The 19,630-nt window shown below is 41.8% G+C and overlaps 1 protein-coding gene across 12 annotated transcripts in view; it reads right to left on the bottom strand.

Moving 5' to 3' along the window:
* BBX (BBX high mobility group box domain containing) overlaps positions 1–19,630 on the bottom strand; it is a 141,535-nt gene that overhangs the window by 98,484 nt on the left and 23,421 nt on the right. For 2 of the 12 annotated variants that reach the window (XM_031613215.2, XM_090151937.1), the window contains exon 1: positions 11,045–12,711. The exons of the other annotated variants lie outside the window; for them this stretch is intronic. In XM_031613215.2, the coding sequence (XP_031469075.2) occupies positions 11,045–11,101 (57 nt within the window). In that variant the 5' untranslated portion in view covers positions 11,102–12,711. Of the gene's footprint in view, positions 1–11,044; positions 12,712–19,630 lie in introns of those variants that run through there. 12 annotated transcript variants of the gene reach the window in all.

Below are 19,630 nucleotides of genomic sequence, written 5' to 3'. Positions count from 1 at the left end.
ATTTCAGAACAAATGCTAAAATTACTCAACTCAGACCTGTGTCAACACTGACACCGGGGAATGAAACCTGGCTTCCAAATCTGACACTGGGAAAGGCTCCAATTGTCAGAAACTTCATAAAAGCACTAATGCAACAATACCTGCAGTTAAGATAGTTGCCATGCAGATACAGAGATTTACAAAATACAAGATGAAGGCATGAATATATCAGTGTTTGTTGGTGCTTCAATTAAAAGTTTTGAAAGCTTTTGCTTCAAGATGCACTCAGCTGACAGTTATCTAATACAGTACATAAATGAAAAAGGCAAACTTCTGCTAGGCCATATGCAAAGAATGCCTCCAAGTGGATTTCAAGCTTATAATTAAATCTCATTTCATAATAAATGAGAGGAACACTATTGGAAGTGTGTAGGAAATAGTCAACATTTTATTCAATCCCAAACCCAGTAACTTGTACAAGTCAAATTACTGTACAACAGAGTCTTAAAATTCTCCCCTTTATTCAAAATGAGAAGTTTGGGAAGTTAAGGGAGGTTATTCTCCTTGGTTTTGTTTCTAGTAAATGCAACGCAGTTGACTGAGCTGAGACAGATAATGATATTCTCAGCGCTTGCTTCCCCTGGTCTTTGCATAACGAGGCCTTACATCACATTACTTGCAGTACCTGCTTCTAAAGTATGCCGGTTGAAGTTCTACCAAACTCAGGGTTTAACAAATGAAATACCACAAAACGCCTGGCTATTCTGTCAGCATGACAAAAGAGGAAGGAGGGAGGAGAGGTAAGCGCACAGCAGGCTGCCAGCTCAAGGACTGCAAGAGGAAGGCAGTTTTCCCCCCCTGCTCTCAGTGCTGCAGACTGACTCAGCTCCGCTGCTAGCAGTGGACATTCAGCACAACGCACTGCTGTCATCGCTGCTCTGGGCCGTGGCAGCCCCGCTCACTCCTGAAAGGCCAGATGCCATGGAAGCCGAAAACCTGTGCACATCCTTGCACGTCATCCGGGGCCAGGGGGAATTCAAAGGAAGAGATACGGAAGATATGAATGGCACACACATACACGCGTGAATGTCTCTCCCTTTACACAGCTCTAAACAAGATTAAGCTGCTCGTGTCGTTTTACTGCCACATTAGCTCAAACACATTAAATTACCAATTCATCTTATTCGCCTCACTTTCTTCCATACTACACGCTGCCTTCTGTTCCTATCCATAAAGATCACCAACAGCAGCAGGAAAAGTAGTGTTAATCCAACAATAAAACACTCGGGAGTGAGAAGTTAACAGAAACTAAAGAATGACCTGTTTTTTTTTACCTTTTCTTCTTCAATTTTACTAGTCTGATATTAACACGCTGCAGTGTAATTACTTAACCATTTTATTTCTTTTGCTGCATATAAGAGATTAAGGAACTGAATTCGCAGAATCACAGAGACTGGAAGAGACTTCCGGAAATCATCAAGTTCCAGCTCTCCTGCTGAAGAAGATTCACACATATCACATAACTAAAGAGATGAAGGAATCAATATTTTGGTGGTCAATTTCCTCCCTAGCCATGCCAATGAATCTTGGCCCTTCAATTAAGCCAAGCAAGAAATCTCCTAAGAACTATAGCTTACTAGGAGAGGAAAATATGAAAATCTCAAAGCATATTAAACAGAACATTCAGTGTAACAACTGTGTAACAAATAAAATCAAAGAGCAGCAGCAAAAATGATGGTAGTGATTTGAACGAACACCAAAACCCGATTTCCTTATTTCTCCTCAATCTTATCATACTTGATTTACAGATAATTCCTTTAGCTTAAATTATGGGTCAGTATGCCTTTTGACGAGTATGAAAATGCTATTCTGTGATAGCACGGCTCTTAAACTTACAAATCCCAAAGTATGGGTTATGGGGGAGAAAAGAAGGCAAGTAAGAAGGGAGGAATGTCTATGCACATATGCCTAGGTATATGTATTTTTAAGTGTGAGAAACAGAGAGGATGTTAGACTGTATATAAAGAACTGCATGTATGCATGTACATATCTTACATGCATATCTAGAAAGCTACCAAAAAGCAGCTGTTACGTAGCATTTATGCCCAAAGAACAAGCCCTCAACATAATGCTGTGTAAACAACTCTTAAAAGGGACGCTGGTTTGTACAAAGAAAAATCTGTTCCTGGTTTGCAAAGACAATTCAGACTTGCATCTCTGGAGCTAATTTAGAAAGGGCTTGGGGCTTATCACCAAGTCTTAAATATCTAAGAGTAAAAAGGGAAAGCTTCAGTTGAAGAAAACTTACAAATATGATAGAAAGGGCTGATATACATAACCTGTTCTGAAGGGTAGTAAAACCAATTACACATTAAGAACGTATAAAACCAGGACTAGTGCTATTCTTACAGTGAACACTGCAGTTCTCACAACTTTAAAGAAAACATTAAGTCTTCACAGATCGAGATATGGTTCCGTCTCACCTCAACAGGATTCTTGTCTGGCAAAAACAATTTGGGAAAAATAAATAACCAGTTATACACATTATTGTTTTATTCAGCATGTACTTTGCAACAGGATCTGGTGATATTTAATGGCAAGTAATTCATTGTTACACCTCAGAAACAAAAATGGCTATGAGAGAAGCACATGGAGCAACAGCAGTACCACCTCATCACCTAATTAGTTTGAAAAATCATAGAATCATAGAATGGTTTGGGTTGGAAGGGACCCTTAAGATCATCTAGTTCCAACCAGCTGCTATAGGCAAGGACACCTCCCACTAGATCAGGCTGCTCAAAGTCAAAGCCCAAGCCAGCCTGGCCTTGAATGCTTCCAGGGAAGGGGAATTCATAACCTCTCTGGGCAACCTGTTCCAGTGTCTCACCACCCTCACAGTGAAGAATTTCTTCCTAATATCTAGTCTAAAATATACCCTCTTCCAGTATAAAGCCATTTCCGCTTGTCCTGTCTAGGCTAGGCTGGGAAGGGAGCAGGGGGAAAGCAACTATGTGTTTACTACAGACATTGGCAAAACATGTTTATGGAACTGAAGCCCGAGGGATGCTGTCTTTAGATGACAGGAAGATTATTTAATCCCAGGCACTGCAGGATGAGTGGCCTCTCTGAGCACACAGTGAAATCTGAAGGGAGCTTATGGAAATTTTGCCTGGGCCTGAATTTCTATACAGTTTGACCCTCCTTTCTTCTTTTTTTTTTTTTCTTCCCCTCCTTTCCAGCTCAGCTAGTTTCATCCCTCCACCTAGAAGATGCAAAGATGGTTATGCCGTAAGAAGATGATGGTTTGCAATGAGTACTTTGCCAAAGTACTGAACAACAAACCTCACAAATCTGCGATTTCGGACGGTACCCAATTCAACTCCAACTTAAAAAAACAAAACAACAACAACAACAACAAAAAAAAAAACACAAAAAAACAACACACAAACAAGAAAAACCCAGCATCACGTTAACACTTCCTGCAACTGAGAGATGCAGAGCCCCTCTATCCCAGCGCCTCACTCGGCCCAGGCGGAGCGAGCCCCTCCTGCAGCCCCAGCAGCGGGCCGAAGGAGGCATCTAGTGGCCGGGAGCAATTCCTGCAGCCTCCCCAAGCCCTGAGCTCGGGCCTTCATTTCTGAGCCCCTAAAGCCACTGCAATCCGCTGGTGGGGCTTCACCACGAGACACAAGTATCATATAGCAGCCACACGTCCCCAGCACTGATTTTCCCTGTGTTCTGTGTGAATGTTCCTACTGCTCCATCGCTGTCAGTTACCTGTCCAGCCTCAAGACCAAACTTAGGTTCTTTGCTTCATAAATACTCTTGGGAACTTGTATCATTTCCAATCAGTACGTAGTTCACTGTCCTTCACCAGACAAACAAATAGTGCAGGTTAAAGGGATTTGCTAACTAGTGCAGCTAAGTAGTGGTCTTGACCAAAGAGTAAAGCAGGAGAACAGCATGCTAACTCACCTTCCCCTAACTCTGATCCCTACTCTGCCTCAAATCCATTGCACTGGTTTGAGCAAAGCAGTGAAGTGATTAAAGAAGGCATCCGTTCATAGAAGAGCTACCTGCAAGTAGTGCACAAAGCTGACTAAAACCACAGATGCACAAACCAAGTATTTGAAGCATGACTGAAAATAAAACATAGATAAATAGTATTAAAAACCCATAAAAACCTGATTATTAACCTTCATGAAGGTTTGTAATGCCTTCTCAGTTCTCACCTCTCCAGTCAGGTAAGTGCCAGAAATTTAAGGCACAACAGATTTATTAGAAGAACTCCCTATTCCTCCCTCAGATAAACAGCAGTGTTAACCACAACATGCACATAAAAAAAAAAAAAAAAAAAAGTGGAAAAAAACCCAGCATATCCATATTGCTTTTCAGATTTTCAGATAAATATTCTAGCTTGAAACAAACCAGGACTCTTATTCATCTTTGTTGTTCCGCACTTATCTTTGCTATCTGCCCTGCGACAGAATCATGGGCACATGATCAAACTCTTAAATTTCTTCTTGTTTCTGGAAATCACTTTGCTGCGACAATAACATTGCAGGCTCTGGAAGAAAGCACTGCCACTGTTTCTTCAGAGAGAACAGAGGAAGACTGAAGTTTGCTATTTACAGTCTTTTAATGTAAATGCTTGCCCTCTTGCTCAGAGATTAATCTACTGCAGTGAACATTCTGTGTTAAATACCCTCCACACCATTTTCTAACACTGCCACACAACCTTTGCATTTGCTGCATTACAGCTTACTCTCTGCAGCCACAGCCGTGCCAAAGGAATCAGGAACTAGAGCTTCTTCTTATCTCTCCTGGACAAGCAGAGGACCTCCTGAAGTTCACGCTGAGTCTCGCTGTGATATGCAGCCTCCATCTGCCCCAGCCACCCCAGTCAGAAAGGTGTCACCTATCTTTCTTCATCAATCCTATCGATCACTTGGTAGTTCAAGTGAAAAGACCTATAAAAGTTCAAAATTATCAGTATGGTACTGTCAAAGAGCTCTATGTCAAACTGCAGCTGACAAGAGATGACAGTGGTAACACAATTATACCAACAGGTAAACAAGAAAAATAGGCCTTGTGGTTCTAGTCAGGGTTGAAAGAAGGTTCCTTCAGAGCAAGCAGCAGTGTGGCAATGTTTAAAGCCAATGTTTAGCTTAGCCTCCTTCTGATCCCCACAGACAGCATCTCTGTCTCACCTGTTCACTGGTCTAACAAATCCAGTGTTGGTCAGATCACTACGTGCAGGGGTCTTGGAGAAGAAAGGTACATTTTTGGCTGAAAGGTGGGAAATCACCAAGAGCTTCTTCTTGCCACTCATTGCTCTGGGGCTGAGTCATGGCGATGCCTGGAAGCTAGAAAACAGTTCTGCAGCAGAACTGCAATTTCACTGCAGGTCTACTGAAGGGTACCGTCTCAGGCCAAGTCATGCTTCCCTGCTTCACACCGGTAAAACCATGCATAAGATCAGTGAGGAGCACTGAAAGTATTTCAAGCCCACTTTGTCCTACTTCTGCAAAATAAATGCACACATCATTTTATATGTATCCATGTTTTTGTGTATGCATATAGGCTTTTTTTTTTTTTAATGAAAAAAAGCAAACAAACACCAACGTAGCAGGTTGGCTTGCGAAATAGCCACATGGAATTGTAGCATTAGAATAAAAAGTCAAATTGCAGAAGTAATACAAAAGCCACTCTCCAATACCTACCTTCCTTCACACATAGAAACTGAAGTGCAAAGATCTTTCAGACAATTCTACCTCTTAATTCAAAGATTAAAACATGGCTGTATTTGGATAGAACTGCAAACACTTGGATTGGCAAGACTTCTCTTTAATGAAAGGTTTCTTACATTGATTGTTCCAAAGCAAGGTTGCAATCCTTCTTGACAGTCTTACCACAGACTACCTTGCAGCTCTGGTTAGCAGAGTAACTGCTACCTTAGTCAGGGATGTTGCACATAGCAAACATACTACATTCCTCTTATAGAGATGACATAAATTTCCAATACTCTTTCCAAGTATGATTCAAGAAGGCTGGCAATCTTAAGACAAACACATTACTGACTGAAGCCTAAGCATCTCAAGATTATCTCTCTTTGTGCATTAGTTACTCAGCAGAAATCACTTGAATGATATCAGTTATCAGATGTCATTCTCAATGGGCGCTGACCTGGTGCCATTCCTCAGCTTGTTGGCCTACAGCACAAGCTGAAATACCTCTCAAAGGTGATCACTGCAGAGGATTTATCTAATTTTACATGAATTTATCAATCCATGCTGCAGGAAGTTTAATCAGAAGCAACACTGCAAATTACTAGTAATATTTTAAATGTACTCACTGTCTCTGAAAACTCAGCTCTTTCTCCTCTGCCTAACCACCGTTTCACCAATGCATCAATTTGCATGTCTCATCTCAGCAGGCATTCACCTGGCAGGAGATGTCATTCCTACAGCAAATTTTTCCAGGTAGAAACTGAGAATTATCAGAGCTTAGTGGAAACTGTTAAAGACTCAAAAGGACATTCAGTAGAAGCCCATCATCTCTCTAAAAGTCTCTACCACAGCCTTACCCACTTGAAATATAAACCAAGGACAACAAAAGAGTAGTGAAAACCTCAGACGTAGTGCTAAAAAAAAATAATTAAAAAATTAAAAAAATGATTTTCAAATGGCTGCCTTCTTACAACCCTAAAGTAGCAGAAAATAGCATAAACCCAAGGAACTGCATATTGACCCTGAATAACCAGAACCTACTTCTTGAGTGAGTTCCACCAACACAGGAAGTAGTACTGGTGACTGAGATAGCTGTCAATTCACACAGGCCGTGATGGAACTTGTCTGCATTTGCACCTGAGCAACTCCCAGGCATTTACATGCCTTAGTTCTATTGCCCAGTTACCCCACATATCAACAAGCTGCAAGGGGCATCAATAGTTACAAGAAGAAAGTAGTTTAGCAGAGCATGGAACATTTAGCTACATTACCATCACTTTAAAAACATGCATTCTCGTTGCCAGCTGGGAACAGGAAAACTCAATTAAATTATTTTCACTTCTCTTACGAACAGTTTCACTTTTGAATTGCTAGTTTGGGAAACAAATGTTTCGCTTGAACATCGGCATAAAGATACCACTTCAATTTGAAAACATTTTAACCTCCCCATGTGATAAAAAACCACTTCATATTGGAATAACTATGTAACAGATGAAAGGGGAGGGATCCATTTTGAGTATCTCTGCTCTGCAGTCGATCGAGCTCACTCTAGTTAGAAACGCACACGATGGTTCTGGCAGAATTGTTTGGGGTGACTATTGGAAGGAAGTCATTTTCTTCATAATCACGTTTCACATCCTAAAACCCTCTCTCAGATTGTACCAGGGTTTCCCCTCAGCTTAGCTGGCCATCAGGAAGATGGACTGCATCCCACAGCAGCACAGCGCACCAGGCTGGAGGCCGATCCTGCACATAGAACAGGCTGCTGCCAGCACCCTTTGCCTGTGCTGATACCAGCACTACAGTGTTAGCAGTGCCCCTTGTTACTGCCCTATGGGGCATCATCCCCCATCTCCCCACGAGCAAAAACAGGCATTCACAGGACCCCAATAAAAGTGCACGTGCATCACATCCTGAAGTGCCAGGTACTCTAGATTTTGGTGCAAGTGAAAGAATAGAGATGATAGTTTCAACTCTCAATTCTACTAGGAGCAACTTCCAACCAAAACAAACATCAATCCTTTAATCCCCCGTCCAAATCCACGAGTGCAGATTCCCCTACTTGCACGGAGTCTCGCTGAGGGTAAGAAGGCTCTGAACAAACCCACAAGCCCACACTAGTGAATCTCAAAATAGGATCTTGAGATGTAATGTTCGACTATCCCAGCCAACACGCAGTCCTGGGGAATTCCCATAGAAATATCTGTTGCAGCTTTTTGCCCTTAACACCTATAACAAAAGCTTGAAAGTCACTAACAAAAACTTCCCAAACTCCACAAATCACATGCAGGCAAAAACAACCACCCCGCTATTTAAAAATAAACAAACACAACATTAAAGAACCAGCCATACATAGATACTCTTCTTACAGGCCAACGGAGGAAAAAACACCTTCTCTTTTGGATATACCCTGCCTCAGAGTAACCCACTGCACGAGCATCTCACAGCAACCCTGGGCACTGCAGACTTAACAGCACCTGAATCTCACAGAAACTGGTATTTTGCATCCAGACTAAGCAACCTTGTTAAATTCACCAATCAACACAGTCACCAAAATCCCGCATGATTTATTTATTGATTTACTTTGAGTATAGCATAGCGTACTGTATTAAGCTGGGTGACATGGAGGAATGCTATGCAATGCAGCACCTACATCAGGAAAGGGAGAAAGATAAAACAGCATCACAACTGAGGCATGCTATCATCAGTATCAGTGACTAGCTGATGCTATCTAGACTGGAAACTATCCTGGCTGCAAAAAAAAAAATCACATTTAAAAGATGCACACATATCCCCAGTTAAACAAACAAACAAACAAAGTATATATTGACAGTAGTAGCCAATTTCCAGGGATACCTCCTCTCTTGCATTTTATCTGCCTGCACTTAAGTCTCCTGCGTGACAAACACTGAAGTCAGCTTAAGCCTACTCTGTAGGCGGAAGCAGCCATGACCCTGTCTTGCTTCCACTGTGGTTTGTTCAATCTTTGGTGGACAGAAGTTAAGCTGCCAAACACCACCAATTTTAACTACAGTCAGTTCTCCATCCCAGTGCATTAAACACAAGTGCAGGAAAACTAGCATGACAACATGGGGTAGGGTGCAAGCAGCTGAGCTAGAGTTGTTTCTTTCCCTAACAGTGCAGCCATTCAGATGTGATATTTCACCATTACCTCTGTCAAATTAGTTTAATTCACTTCTTCACCAGGGAGCTGTAGTTCAGACTATTCATTGCATCTTCTATCTGCACTGAAGATGGAGTCAGCATTACACACAGAATGAACTGAAAGTGAAAAAACCCTGAAGATACAACCCTTGCTCTTCTCTTCACATCTACAAATAGAGAGAACTTCTCATTATCCCTTCAATCTCTCTGACAAGAAAGGGTCAAACTTACAGATAGAACACCCCCATGACCCTTCAGTGCATCCCAAAATAAAGTAACTACTGACCACAAGCTAACAGAACACCAGCTTGCCAAAACGCAACAGAGGTAGCAAACAATGTGATCCCACTTGTGGGCAAGACTGCCAAATCATTAATAGGCACGGGATTTAGAACCACTGGTAGGAGCCCACAGCTCTGTTGAAACAGGCTGAATTTTTACAGCAGCTTCCCATGCATTAGAATGACAATTCTAACAGTAAGGACAAACAGCACTGCAGTCCAACAGCAGCTGGGCTTGATGCTTGACATTATGCCTGGCAAAATGCGAGTAAAAGCAAGGTAAATTTGGCAAGTAAAAGTTGAGGAAATGGCCCATCTGAAAACTTCAGCAGTTTAACCATATTGATACTCTGAACTACAAAAGCATATAATCTTTCTAACATGCTGACCACAACCAGAGAATAAGGCATCATTAACCATGGTGCCATCCCTCCAAGCCACGACATCACACAGGGTTAGTTTCTTGAGCACGCTCTATAGCAAGAAGGTTTAGAAGCTATGGATTTTCAGAACGCACCATGGAGTATAGCATCCCTGGTGCCTGAAAGCAAACAAAAGATACAGGGCCACACATGATTGGAAACTTTTATCATTACTTCCTAAAATGTTCTTCCCAAGCACCCCCAGTGGCAGCCACTGACTGGACAATAAACGTAGACTGTTTTTCCTTTGGCTTTACATGTCTAACTATAGGTAAGCTGTTACCTTCAAGGCACAAACCTGGTTTAATAATATTCCGGCAAAAAATATTCCTCCTTGTCCTGATAAAAGACAACATTTGTTTCAGTACAAACATAACTGATGAAGTAAACTCTGCATCACAGAAAACAGCTATTCCAGAGGTACGCACTGATGTCAGGCCTCAGAGCCTGGGCCGCATCATGTCCTCCACAGGACTCTTCACTTCTTCCTTTTGTCACCTGAGGAGCAGTGAGATCTGTGAAGGCATCGCCCAACACCTGGCTGACCTACCCCAGTTGCACTTGGTAGCACCCAGCTTCTTACAAAGCATCCACTGCAAAACCGCCCACAGCACCGCTATCAGAAAGAACAACGTGGTCCCGTAAATCTGACCGTTCGAGTGCCGTCATGAAAAGATGGCAAATGAAGGGTGTTATGATGCAAAATGAAGAGCAAAATGACACCTGCTGTGGATTTTAGAGCTCCATTAGAAGGCACACAGGGAATCAGCTTGCCTGTTTAAAAAACTGAAAGTTGGTTAATAAGCCTGTGGTAGTTATATTCTTCACAACTTAAAGAAAAAAAATAAATAAAGTATTGGGGAAAAAAATACGGTCTGAAAACACTTTTCTCATGAATCACCCTTTTACTTTTGCTGAGTTATTTTCCAAGCAATGTAATTTTTCTCAGACAACCTGGCCTCCATTCTAAGTGATGCTCAGCAGCTTTTTGTTTTTCCTACCTGCAATTTTTATTTCCACAAGTTACATGATTAGTTTTATCCCTTTTTGTATACCACATTATTCTAGATCTATAGACATAACTAAATCACTACAAAGTCCCTTTCTGGCACTATTCAACCTATCTGAAGGTTGTGAAAGATCCCGAGCATTTGTCTACCGTAAGTCATCGAGAGTGAACTTTACCTTCATCATCCACCCTTTGTAGCTATATTTGTGCCGTACTTATCAACGCTTTTCAGTGAAAGAAAAACAAATTTACACACTATAAACTTTTATTGACCACAGTCCTTTGCTGCAGGGAAGCCCATCACTTCCTGAGCGTACTCCGTTACGCTGTCAGCGGGAGTAGCAGCAGCATCTCAACCGGGAGCGCAGCGACATTGCTGCTGGTTTCCTGTTACCGAGCCCGGGTGGGTTTCGGCTCCGAGAGCCCCGGACACACAAACACGGCAGAACTGGCACTCACCTCCCGCGTCCGCCAGGTCACGGGTCTCGCAGGGCAGCGCGGCAGCCCGCCTACCATTGCTGCCTGCCCACGTCCCCTGCGCAACGCCACGCTATCGCCGCGCTATCTCCTGCCCGGCCGGGCAGCCACCCGTACGAACCAGCTTCGGATTCGGGCAAATCTCGCACTCTTTCAGGGAGGAGAAGCGGCGTCGGGAGGCAGGCGAGCAGCAGGAAGCTGACCTCAGCAGCGCCGGCGGGGCGGAGCGCGGCCCGGGCTCGCTCGCTCCGTGCTCCCTTCTGGCAGCGCGGGCAGACGGCGCGGCCTCGCAGCGTGCCAGCCCAAGGCACGTCACACGGCCGTCCGCCGGCCTCGGGGAGCGCCTCGCCACGGCGCTGCGGAAACGCGAGTGGAAACGGAGGAGCCGAACGGCTCAATAGGTGCCAGCCGGGGAAACAGGCTGGCAGAGGGAAGCCCAGACAATCATTTAAAGCCCTGCCTTAAGGCCTCTGTGCTGCTGCTGAGGGGAGAAGGGAAAAGGGAAGCAGGACGGCCGGGCAGTTCGCTCTTTACCGTGTCTTTCCTCTACTTCCTCATCTGCTCAGAGCAGGAACCTGCCAGGCACCTTTAATGCGCATCTGGGAGATCCCATTCCAGAGGGGAAAGAAACCTGGCAACTTCTAACAAAGCATTTCACGACTGCTTGTTTTGTGTTGCTTTTGCTTCTAATTCACTGCATTCTGCTTCCTTTCTGTCCGTTTCGAACTATTTCCTATAGTCTGAACCGCAAATCCTGTTCTCTTCAGCAAGCAAGCGTAGCTAGCCTGTAACTTGCAAACACAAAGGAGCAGACGTAACTGATCATCACCTAGCACCTGGCATCTGACTTTCAGCCATCAGTCTGCCACCTAATGCCTTGCTTTTACTGGCTCAACCTGCAAAGGACAGAGCACAGGCCAGACCCCAGCTACTTTAATCTCAATGCCATTTCTGCACTAACGTACATGTAGTTGGGCAGCTACCCACCTTACTCTGCGTGCACCGAGATACTGGCTTCAATCCCAGGAGAGCTTAGCTATTCTAATATAAACTATTAGCACTAAAGTGACGTACATCTGCTTCCTCACTAAGGAAACAGATGTAGCTTGAAGCCAGAATTATATCAGAATCAGAAACATAATTTACACACTCATCTCAGCAGATTTAATGAGTACCAGAACTCAGAACCCACAAGTACTGCAAGGGTGCTGTCCTGGAGGTGGCACGTAGGCAAATCAGCAGGCAAGAACGCAACTTCAGAGAGAAGCAAAAAGATACTCCTGAACCAACACTAGTGCAGCACACTCATCACAGCTATGGGAGTCCACCAGAGAGCTCTCCTGGCCATATCCTATCCCAGGCTTACTGTAACTATTTCACAGAAATCATTTCCTACCTCTGCTTTGCAGAACAGATTCCACAGCAGAGAGAAATGTTTATTCTTCACTATTCAAACTGTGATTTGTTTTTGAAAGCACACCGGTCAGTTCCGACAAATATCGGCCTCTGTTGGTAGCGCAATGGCCTCCTTCCTCCTGCCTTCACTTCAAGTATACATCTACACCAGTCAAGAGTATTTCAATAGATACCAAAGGCAAATCTCTGGCACTCAACATGACAGGCAATCTGTTCCAGAAACCTAAAAAACACCAGAAAAACTTAAAAAAAAAAAAAAAAAAGTTTTTTTTAGTAAATAAAAATCATCACCAATATATGAGCTCACAGATCATGTTGAAATAAAAGATATGCTTTATCTTGACTTAATAAAACTCTCTTTTAGTAAACAAACTAAAAATTCTCATATCATAGAATCATAGAATGGCCTGGGTTGAAAAGGACCACAGTGATCATCTAGTTTCAACCCCCCTGCTATGTGCAGGGTCACCAACCACCAGACCAGGCTGCCCAGAGCCACATCCAGCCTGGCCTTCAATGCCTCCAGGGATGGGGCATCCACAACCTCCTTGGGCAACCTGTTCCAGTGTGTCACCACACTCTGAGTGAAAAACTTCCTCCTAATATCTAACCTAAACCTCCCCTGTCTCAGTTTAAAACCATTCCCCCTTATCCTATCACTACCCACCCTGCCTTTCCCCCTCTTGTTTATATGCTCCTTTCAAATACTGGAAGGCCATAGTGAGGTCTCCCCATGGCCTCTTATTGTGTAAACAACTGTTGTCTGTAAACAACTTACTATTGCTTGTTTTGCAAACCATTTTTAAGTGTTCTGGAAGACCCTCCTCTATCAATACAGCTCAGGCTTTTAATACTGAAAGAGTCTTATCCCTAAGACAACAGGTCATACAACAAAAAAGCTGGAGAAACACCAGCTGAAGTATTATGTTGTTTTCAATACAGAAAGCTCCATTTTGTTTTTAAACTGTCTTTTTACGTAAGAAATTTCCTTGAGAACCTAGGGCAACATCTGCTTGTACTTCCAAATAATGATTTCTCTGCATCTTTGCCCATCCCAGATTGCCTTGACTGAGGTCATCAAAATAACAAATACATTTTAAATCAAAGTTCACCGCTTGTAGGATTTCAGGACCAAGACTGTAAAAGTCATTTCAAAGTTAAACAGTTTGTGTTTAACACTACCAAACACTTTGACTTCTGTCATTGTCTTTGCTAGCTAGTATTACTGTCCTATCCAGAGGTCTCTGCCTTCAGACATAGCATTAGGTCAGCAATTTTTATGCTGCAGTCATTATTTTCTATGGGGTCTGTAAAAGTAATTAAGAAGACAAGTCCAGAGCTGGATGCCTCATAAAAGAATTTAAGCCTGTCATATATTTACTGGCTCTTTTTTTTTTTTTTTTCCTCCAGTGTTTTTGAAGTAGCAAAAATTTGAAAACTTACTACCTTAAATTGTGTCAATTTTCTTTTTGCAGGGAGAGCACAAGATTTTGAAAGCTTGTAAATGGTCATCGAAAGGGATTATATAGACATCCTGCATCTGCTAGTCAGAATAAAAACCCACATGAGAAAGAAGGCATTGATATAGGAAGTAGAAAGTTGTATGTGTTCTTGTGCATTCAACTCATATGCTCTTAGAAACTCATACAACCTCAAAAAGTAGTTGTTCCGTATGATTCCACTATTAACTTAAGGTTTTATATTGCTTGAAAGACAGTTGTTAAAATTCACTTGCATTTGACAATTTCTCAGCTCTCATTTCAATTTCCCACTCCTAAATTAAAGACAGGTAAGGATTAGGCATCAAGTTATCTCTCTATTTGTTAACAAATAAATAAAATAAAAAAGCAATAAAATAGAGGTAGTTTGGTCACAAGTTTACTTGCTCCATCAATACTTCTCCTGGGCTGAAAAGATGGCTTCCCATGGCCTGTTATTCTGCTACTTTATAAGCATTAAAATTACTTTGACATGAAGATGGGGAAGACCTGATAAAAAAAGATGCGAAAAGGAAAGTATAAAACTGATGGATCTTGTATGGTTGAAAGTTTTCTCCTGCTAACCGGGAAGGAAATATAACAGCAAAGGGGAACAAACAAAGATTAAGAGTGTATGTATAAAATGCTTAAAAACATTATCTGGAAGTGACCATCAGTTAAGAAGCACAAGAGTCTTATAATTCTTTGCTTAATCACGTTTGCAATATGAGTTAACCTTGCCTCCTATAAAATTCACGAGAGTTGTGTTCATGTATACACACAGAGTTTGCAGTAATATCAATAAATTATGATCTCCACTGAAGCTCCACATTTTATCCCAGTATCATGAAGAAATACAATATTAATCACTAATTCTAAACAAACTCACTACTCAATTTGAAATGGATACAATTTCCCAGTCCAACACTTACTTACATCATTCTGCAATACTGCATGGTTCATGTAGCACTCAACAGACAATGAATTCAGCTGCATTCATAAAACATCCCAAAAAACACCATCAATAACTCGTTTATTCAGAAACAGCAGAAATACCAGCTTAATGACTCCTGAAATCTAGCATTGCTTGGAAGTTTTATCAAATATTTTCACATATGCATGTGTACACACAAAAGCTTTCTAAGCTATGTAGTATACTAACAGCATGTATGCAACAGCATAGCTGCATCACCAGGAAGCTCTTCTCCATTACAAGCTACACACACTCACAAGTGTCAGAACAACTTCTGGTACAAATATCACATATTCATAATGCATTAAATACCAAAGCCCAAAATCTTACCACCAGCAGCATGCTCTCTCTTCTCCACCCTCCCCCCCACATCATTATTTCAAGAGGAGAAATCCCTGTTCCTCTCTGCTGTGCAGAAGGCATCAGGATACTCTGCACAATATAGGAAAACAAAATCCTAACACATCTGTCCCCTCTTCAGCTTTATTACTACAATGATCTGGGGAACTTTACAGATGCAGAAGTTTACTCCTCATGATGTAAAAGCACGTATTACCTGCAAGCACAAAACCCCCACAACTCCAATATGAAAGTTCCTTATAATTAAGAGGGTTTTGTCTTGTTTTGCTCTCTAAATAGTTAAGTAAATAAAAAGCTGCTCTTTGTGAGATTAAAATGCAAAATAGACTTTTGGAGAGAAAATGGCATTAGTAGCATCTTTGAGATCTCCAATCAGAAACTATTTATTAGAAAGATATACTTACTTGTTTTTTAAAAACAATAAAATCTGCTTTCTGTCCAAGATGTGCTGTTGCAATTCTCTCTAAGCATATTCTTAAAAGAGATACAGAGTCTCAAAGAACAGTTGTAAGGAAAGCTATTTAAATCCACTCACTTGAATTAAGTTTGAGGCTTCCTATCTTTCCTCCTAAATGGAAAGCTAATTGTGATAAAGCATCAAGCCCAATTTGAAACAGCCACTACACACAACTACTTGTGTGAATGACTTCCTTTAGAGTATGTTTAGTTGTTTTCATGGAATACTTTAATGATCAGGATAAATACTGTAATCTTTAAAGGAAAAACTTCCTTCAGCCTCACATTTCATTCACTAACTGTGTCATTGAATTCAAATTTTCATACATTTTAAAACAAATCTCTCAAATCTAAGTTATTTTATTGAAATGCTGTAATACCATTGTTGCAGCCTGCGTCCTGCATGCCAGACACATGCACTGTGATTCTTTTCAGCCTACAGTATTGGCTTGCCTGAATTTGGCACATATTTGAGTGTTAATTATTAAGGCAGTGATCAAGTGCAACACAAGACTTCCAGAGCCAGAGCTATGAGAAATCAGATTTTCTGGTCCCACCACTACCGCATTTGCCAAAATCCTAAAACCTAGCTTCATGTTGGGCTGTAACCTATGATCCATTGCTGTCAAATCTGACAGAAACCTTACAGATACCTGTAGGCACAGGAAGAGATTAGGGAGCATAGAGGCAAAGTCAAGTACCTACAGGTGGGCCATCAACTTGCCTCAGCACATCGGGGCAACATTTTCTTCCATGAATTCACTGCCTGGGATGGCAAGCTGGGCAACTCAGCTAGTGGGGAGACCATTCTCGCTCAGTTTCACCAAGAGCAATACCGTCCAAGCCTGGAGGCATCCTCCCAGTACTTTAACAAACAACTGCCTCTCTCCACACAGCCTTGCCTCTTGCCTGGGGCATCCTTGGCCCTGGCCCCCTCACAGCTCTAAGGGCAGCACAAGCATCCTCTTTGTGACAAAACTCCTGTGGTGATAGCCAGCCTGCCCATGGCCACAGCCATCACCACCATGGCCAAGGGCCAGCCACCACAGTGGACTGACAAGATGATCGTCATCACGATGAGGTGAGAGCAGCCTTCAGCTGCTCTTTTGTTTTCACCAACCGCAACTTCCTCACGATCATCATGAACAAACTGAACTCCAGGTGTTCCTGCAAAGCCATTAATTAGCCCTGGCTAATACCGAGCTCCCTTTAAAAGCAACACAGTAATAAATGCTGCTTACAGCTTCATGCACTAGAGCAGGCGTTTGCTTTAGTATTTCTCCTGATAATGTCCACTCATATCCAGAGACCTGACACCAAATCCTGACTTGTGAATCGGAGGCTACCACCTGTTCTTCTTTAATCATGAGTTTCTCTGCATTTCATCAGCATACTGAGTCATTTTTCTCATTCAATCAAAAAATAATAATAATAAAAGCATTATTCTCTGGTCTGTGGTTATCTCACCAGTGTTCATGCGTGAATATAAAGTTTAAAAAAATATTCTATTATGCAACCGTTATCATTACTATATAAAAACATAGAACAGATTACTAACATTCAAAACTGATGTTTTATTTCAAACATGGAAAAAAGCTCTGCAAAACCTTTTTTTTTTTTTTTTAAACAAAAGCATCTTCAGTATTTGAGCTATCAAAACTCATTACACTATGAAAAGTGCTAACTGATGCACACCTAAATACAGCAAACATCTTCATCATCAAAGGAAATCACTGTTTTCCTGCACTCAAACCTAAAACACACCTATGGGACATTACAGAAGAGATAGGTCTCTTCTCGTCTCTCCACCATGAACACAAGGAACACAGATCCCAACCTGGATATCAGCTGCTGCTTATGTAACTTAAGAACAGTAGCTATATCTATATATTGGCCTTTTTCTTATTCACACTTTCCTTTGTTTCGATTGGCAGAAAGAAAAACCACTAATTTAAGCCAGGCCACCCGATACCAAAAATGTAATGTCTTACAGATCCAGTTTACATCCTTGATCTACGCAGGAAAGCAACACACACTTAAGTTGTTAGGGTAAAATAATGGCTTTCCAGTGACATAAATTCTCCTATTCCTGCATCTGTCCCACACTCCTGAAGTTGAATGTAGTTTAATAATAATGGCCATTCACACAAAAACTCCACTTCTTTTCTGTAAGAGAGTGGAAAGATAATGCTATGCAGTCTTGGAGGATGATGCTGGTGCAGGAATGCAAAGCCTGGCCCAAGCACACGAGCACAAAACAGTTACCACATTGACAGCTTCTTGTCATGTGGATGTACCTGACTTCCTTCAATGAGCTGAAAGATCAACATGAATTGTAAAAGCAAACGGCAACACCTCCAAGACACTACACTGATTGGCAAGGCCTAGATGGCTGAGATACATACAGGCAACTAGGCTGCACCATTGACTTAGTTGTACTCCTAAAACATTTCACATACTTTAAGAACTTCAGTTTCTAGTTAGTATATCTGTAAGGAAAGGTGGGAAAGCAGTGTAAAGATTCTACCCTAAGAACCAAATAGTAATATAGTGGTCCCTCCATGCCTCCTTCACTCATATAAAACCCATAAAACAGGCCCTCTGATAGAGGTCATCTCCAACAAGTTTGCACTTTCAACAACCACAACAAATCCTAATATCAAAACAAATACCAAGTTAATTGAATAATAATTTCCCAAGGGAAAGTACTGTTTTCAACACCTAGTGCTATAAAAGAAATCCATAAACAGGATTTGCAACTTGCCAGTGTAGGAAAAGCTATTAATGCTACCTAACCAGACTTAGTTTCTTTAAAGGGATGTCCATGACATGTTCTCCTTGCATATGGCCCCAACTGCAGCAGCCCTGAGCTCTTAGGCACCTGAACCTAATTTAAACCAACCAGCCCAGTATGAGGAGAACCAGCTGCAGCAGCCCAGCACTCCACATGCACTAATTCACCCTTACTCAATACAAGTTAAATTACTGAGTACACAGCTCCATGCTATCGATGCCAAACCACTTCTGATTCTTGTTCTACCTTATTTAAAAGCACACTAGGGCAACTACAAAACAAAACAGTCTGCAATGTAGACGTATCCTTAGAGTCTGATATTATGCCAGGTTGGACTTAAAAATCCTACAGTTGAAGAAGGTGCTTTTAAGGTAGCAAAGATTTCTTTGACTTTCTGAAAAGAGCCTGAGTACTGCACAGTCAGCTCCCTACAAGTCAAAATTCCTCAAATCCAACTATAAGACACACTTGGGAGGGATACAGACAATTCTTATCCTTGTTAGTAAATAGGCAGTATATTTGCCAGTTTTTCCCTGGCTGGACTCCTTAGTTGTGTTGGGCATTTAACAGAGGCCAGCAATGTGCTGCATTCCCAAGGAGTTCATGGAGAAGAGAAAGCAGTCAACACCTCAGTAGGGGATCTAGTGAATGGGATGGCTTCAATTGTCCCTGAATTAACTAAGATCAACAGAACAGTTGAGACATTAAAGACAGAGTTTGGCAGATATGGAGAGAAGACTCCAGGTTTCCTGGAAACATATATTTATTCTGGAAAAGCACACATCCTGTGAAGTCTTCTCCACCCCTCATCCCTATCTCCCCTAGTAATATTATGATTAACTACCAGTTAATCGCTACACAGCAATAGGATCAGTTGCCAAACTGTGAGGCTGTCCAGTTTATTGTAACAATTTTGAGTACACCACCAAGCAAAAATCTCCAGTGACATTTTATTTTTAACTGTTACTTATTTTTTTTTAAATCACAGCTGAGAAACACCATGCAGCTCCTACTATTCCATAGGAAGCTACCGTTCTGGCCACTAAGATGTTGCTATACACTCTGAAGTCTTTCTCTGTACTGGCTGTGAT

This window comes from Phasianus colchicus, chromosome 1 (genome assembly GCF_987193195.1).
Source record: "Phasianus colchicus chromosome 1, bPhaCol1.hap1.1, whole genome shotgun sequence".
Classification (NCBI taxonomy): Eukaryota; Metazoa; Chordata; class Aves; order Galliformes; family Phasianidae; genus Phasianus; species Phasianus colchicus.
The sequence above is the reverse complement of the archived record's forward strand: the minus strand, read 5'-3'. Positions and strand labels throughout refer to the sequence as shown.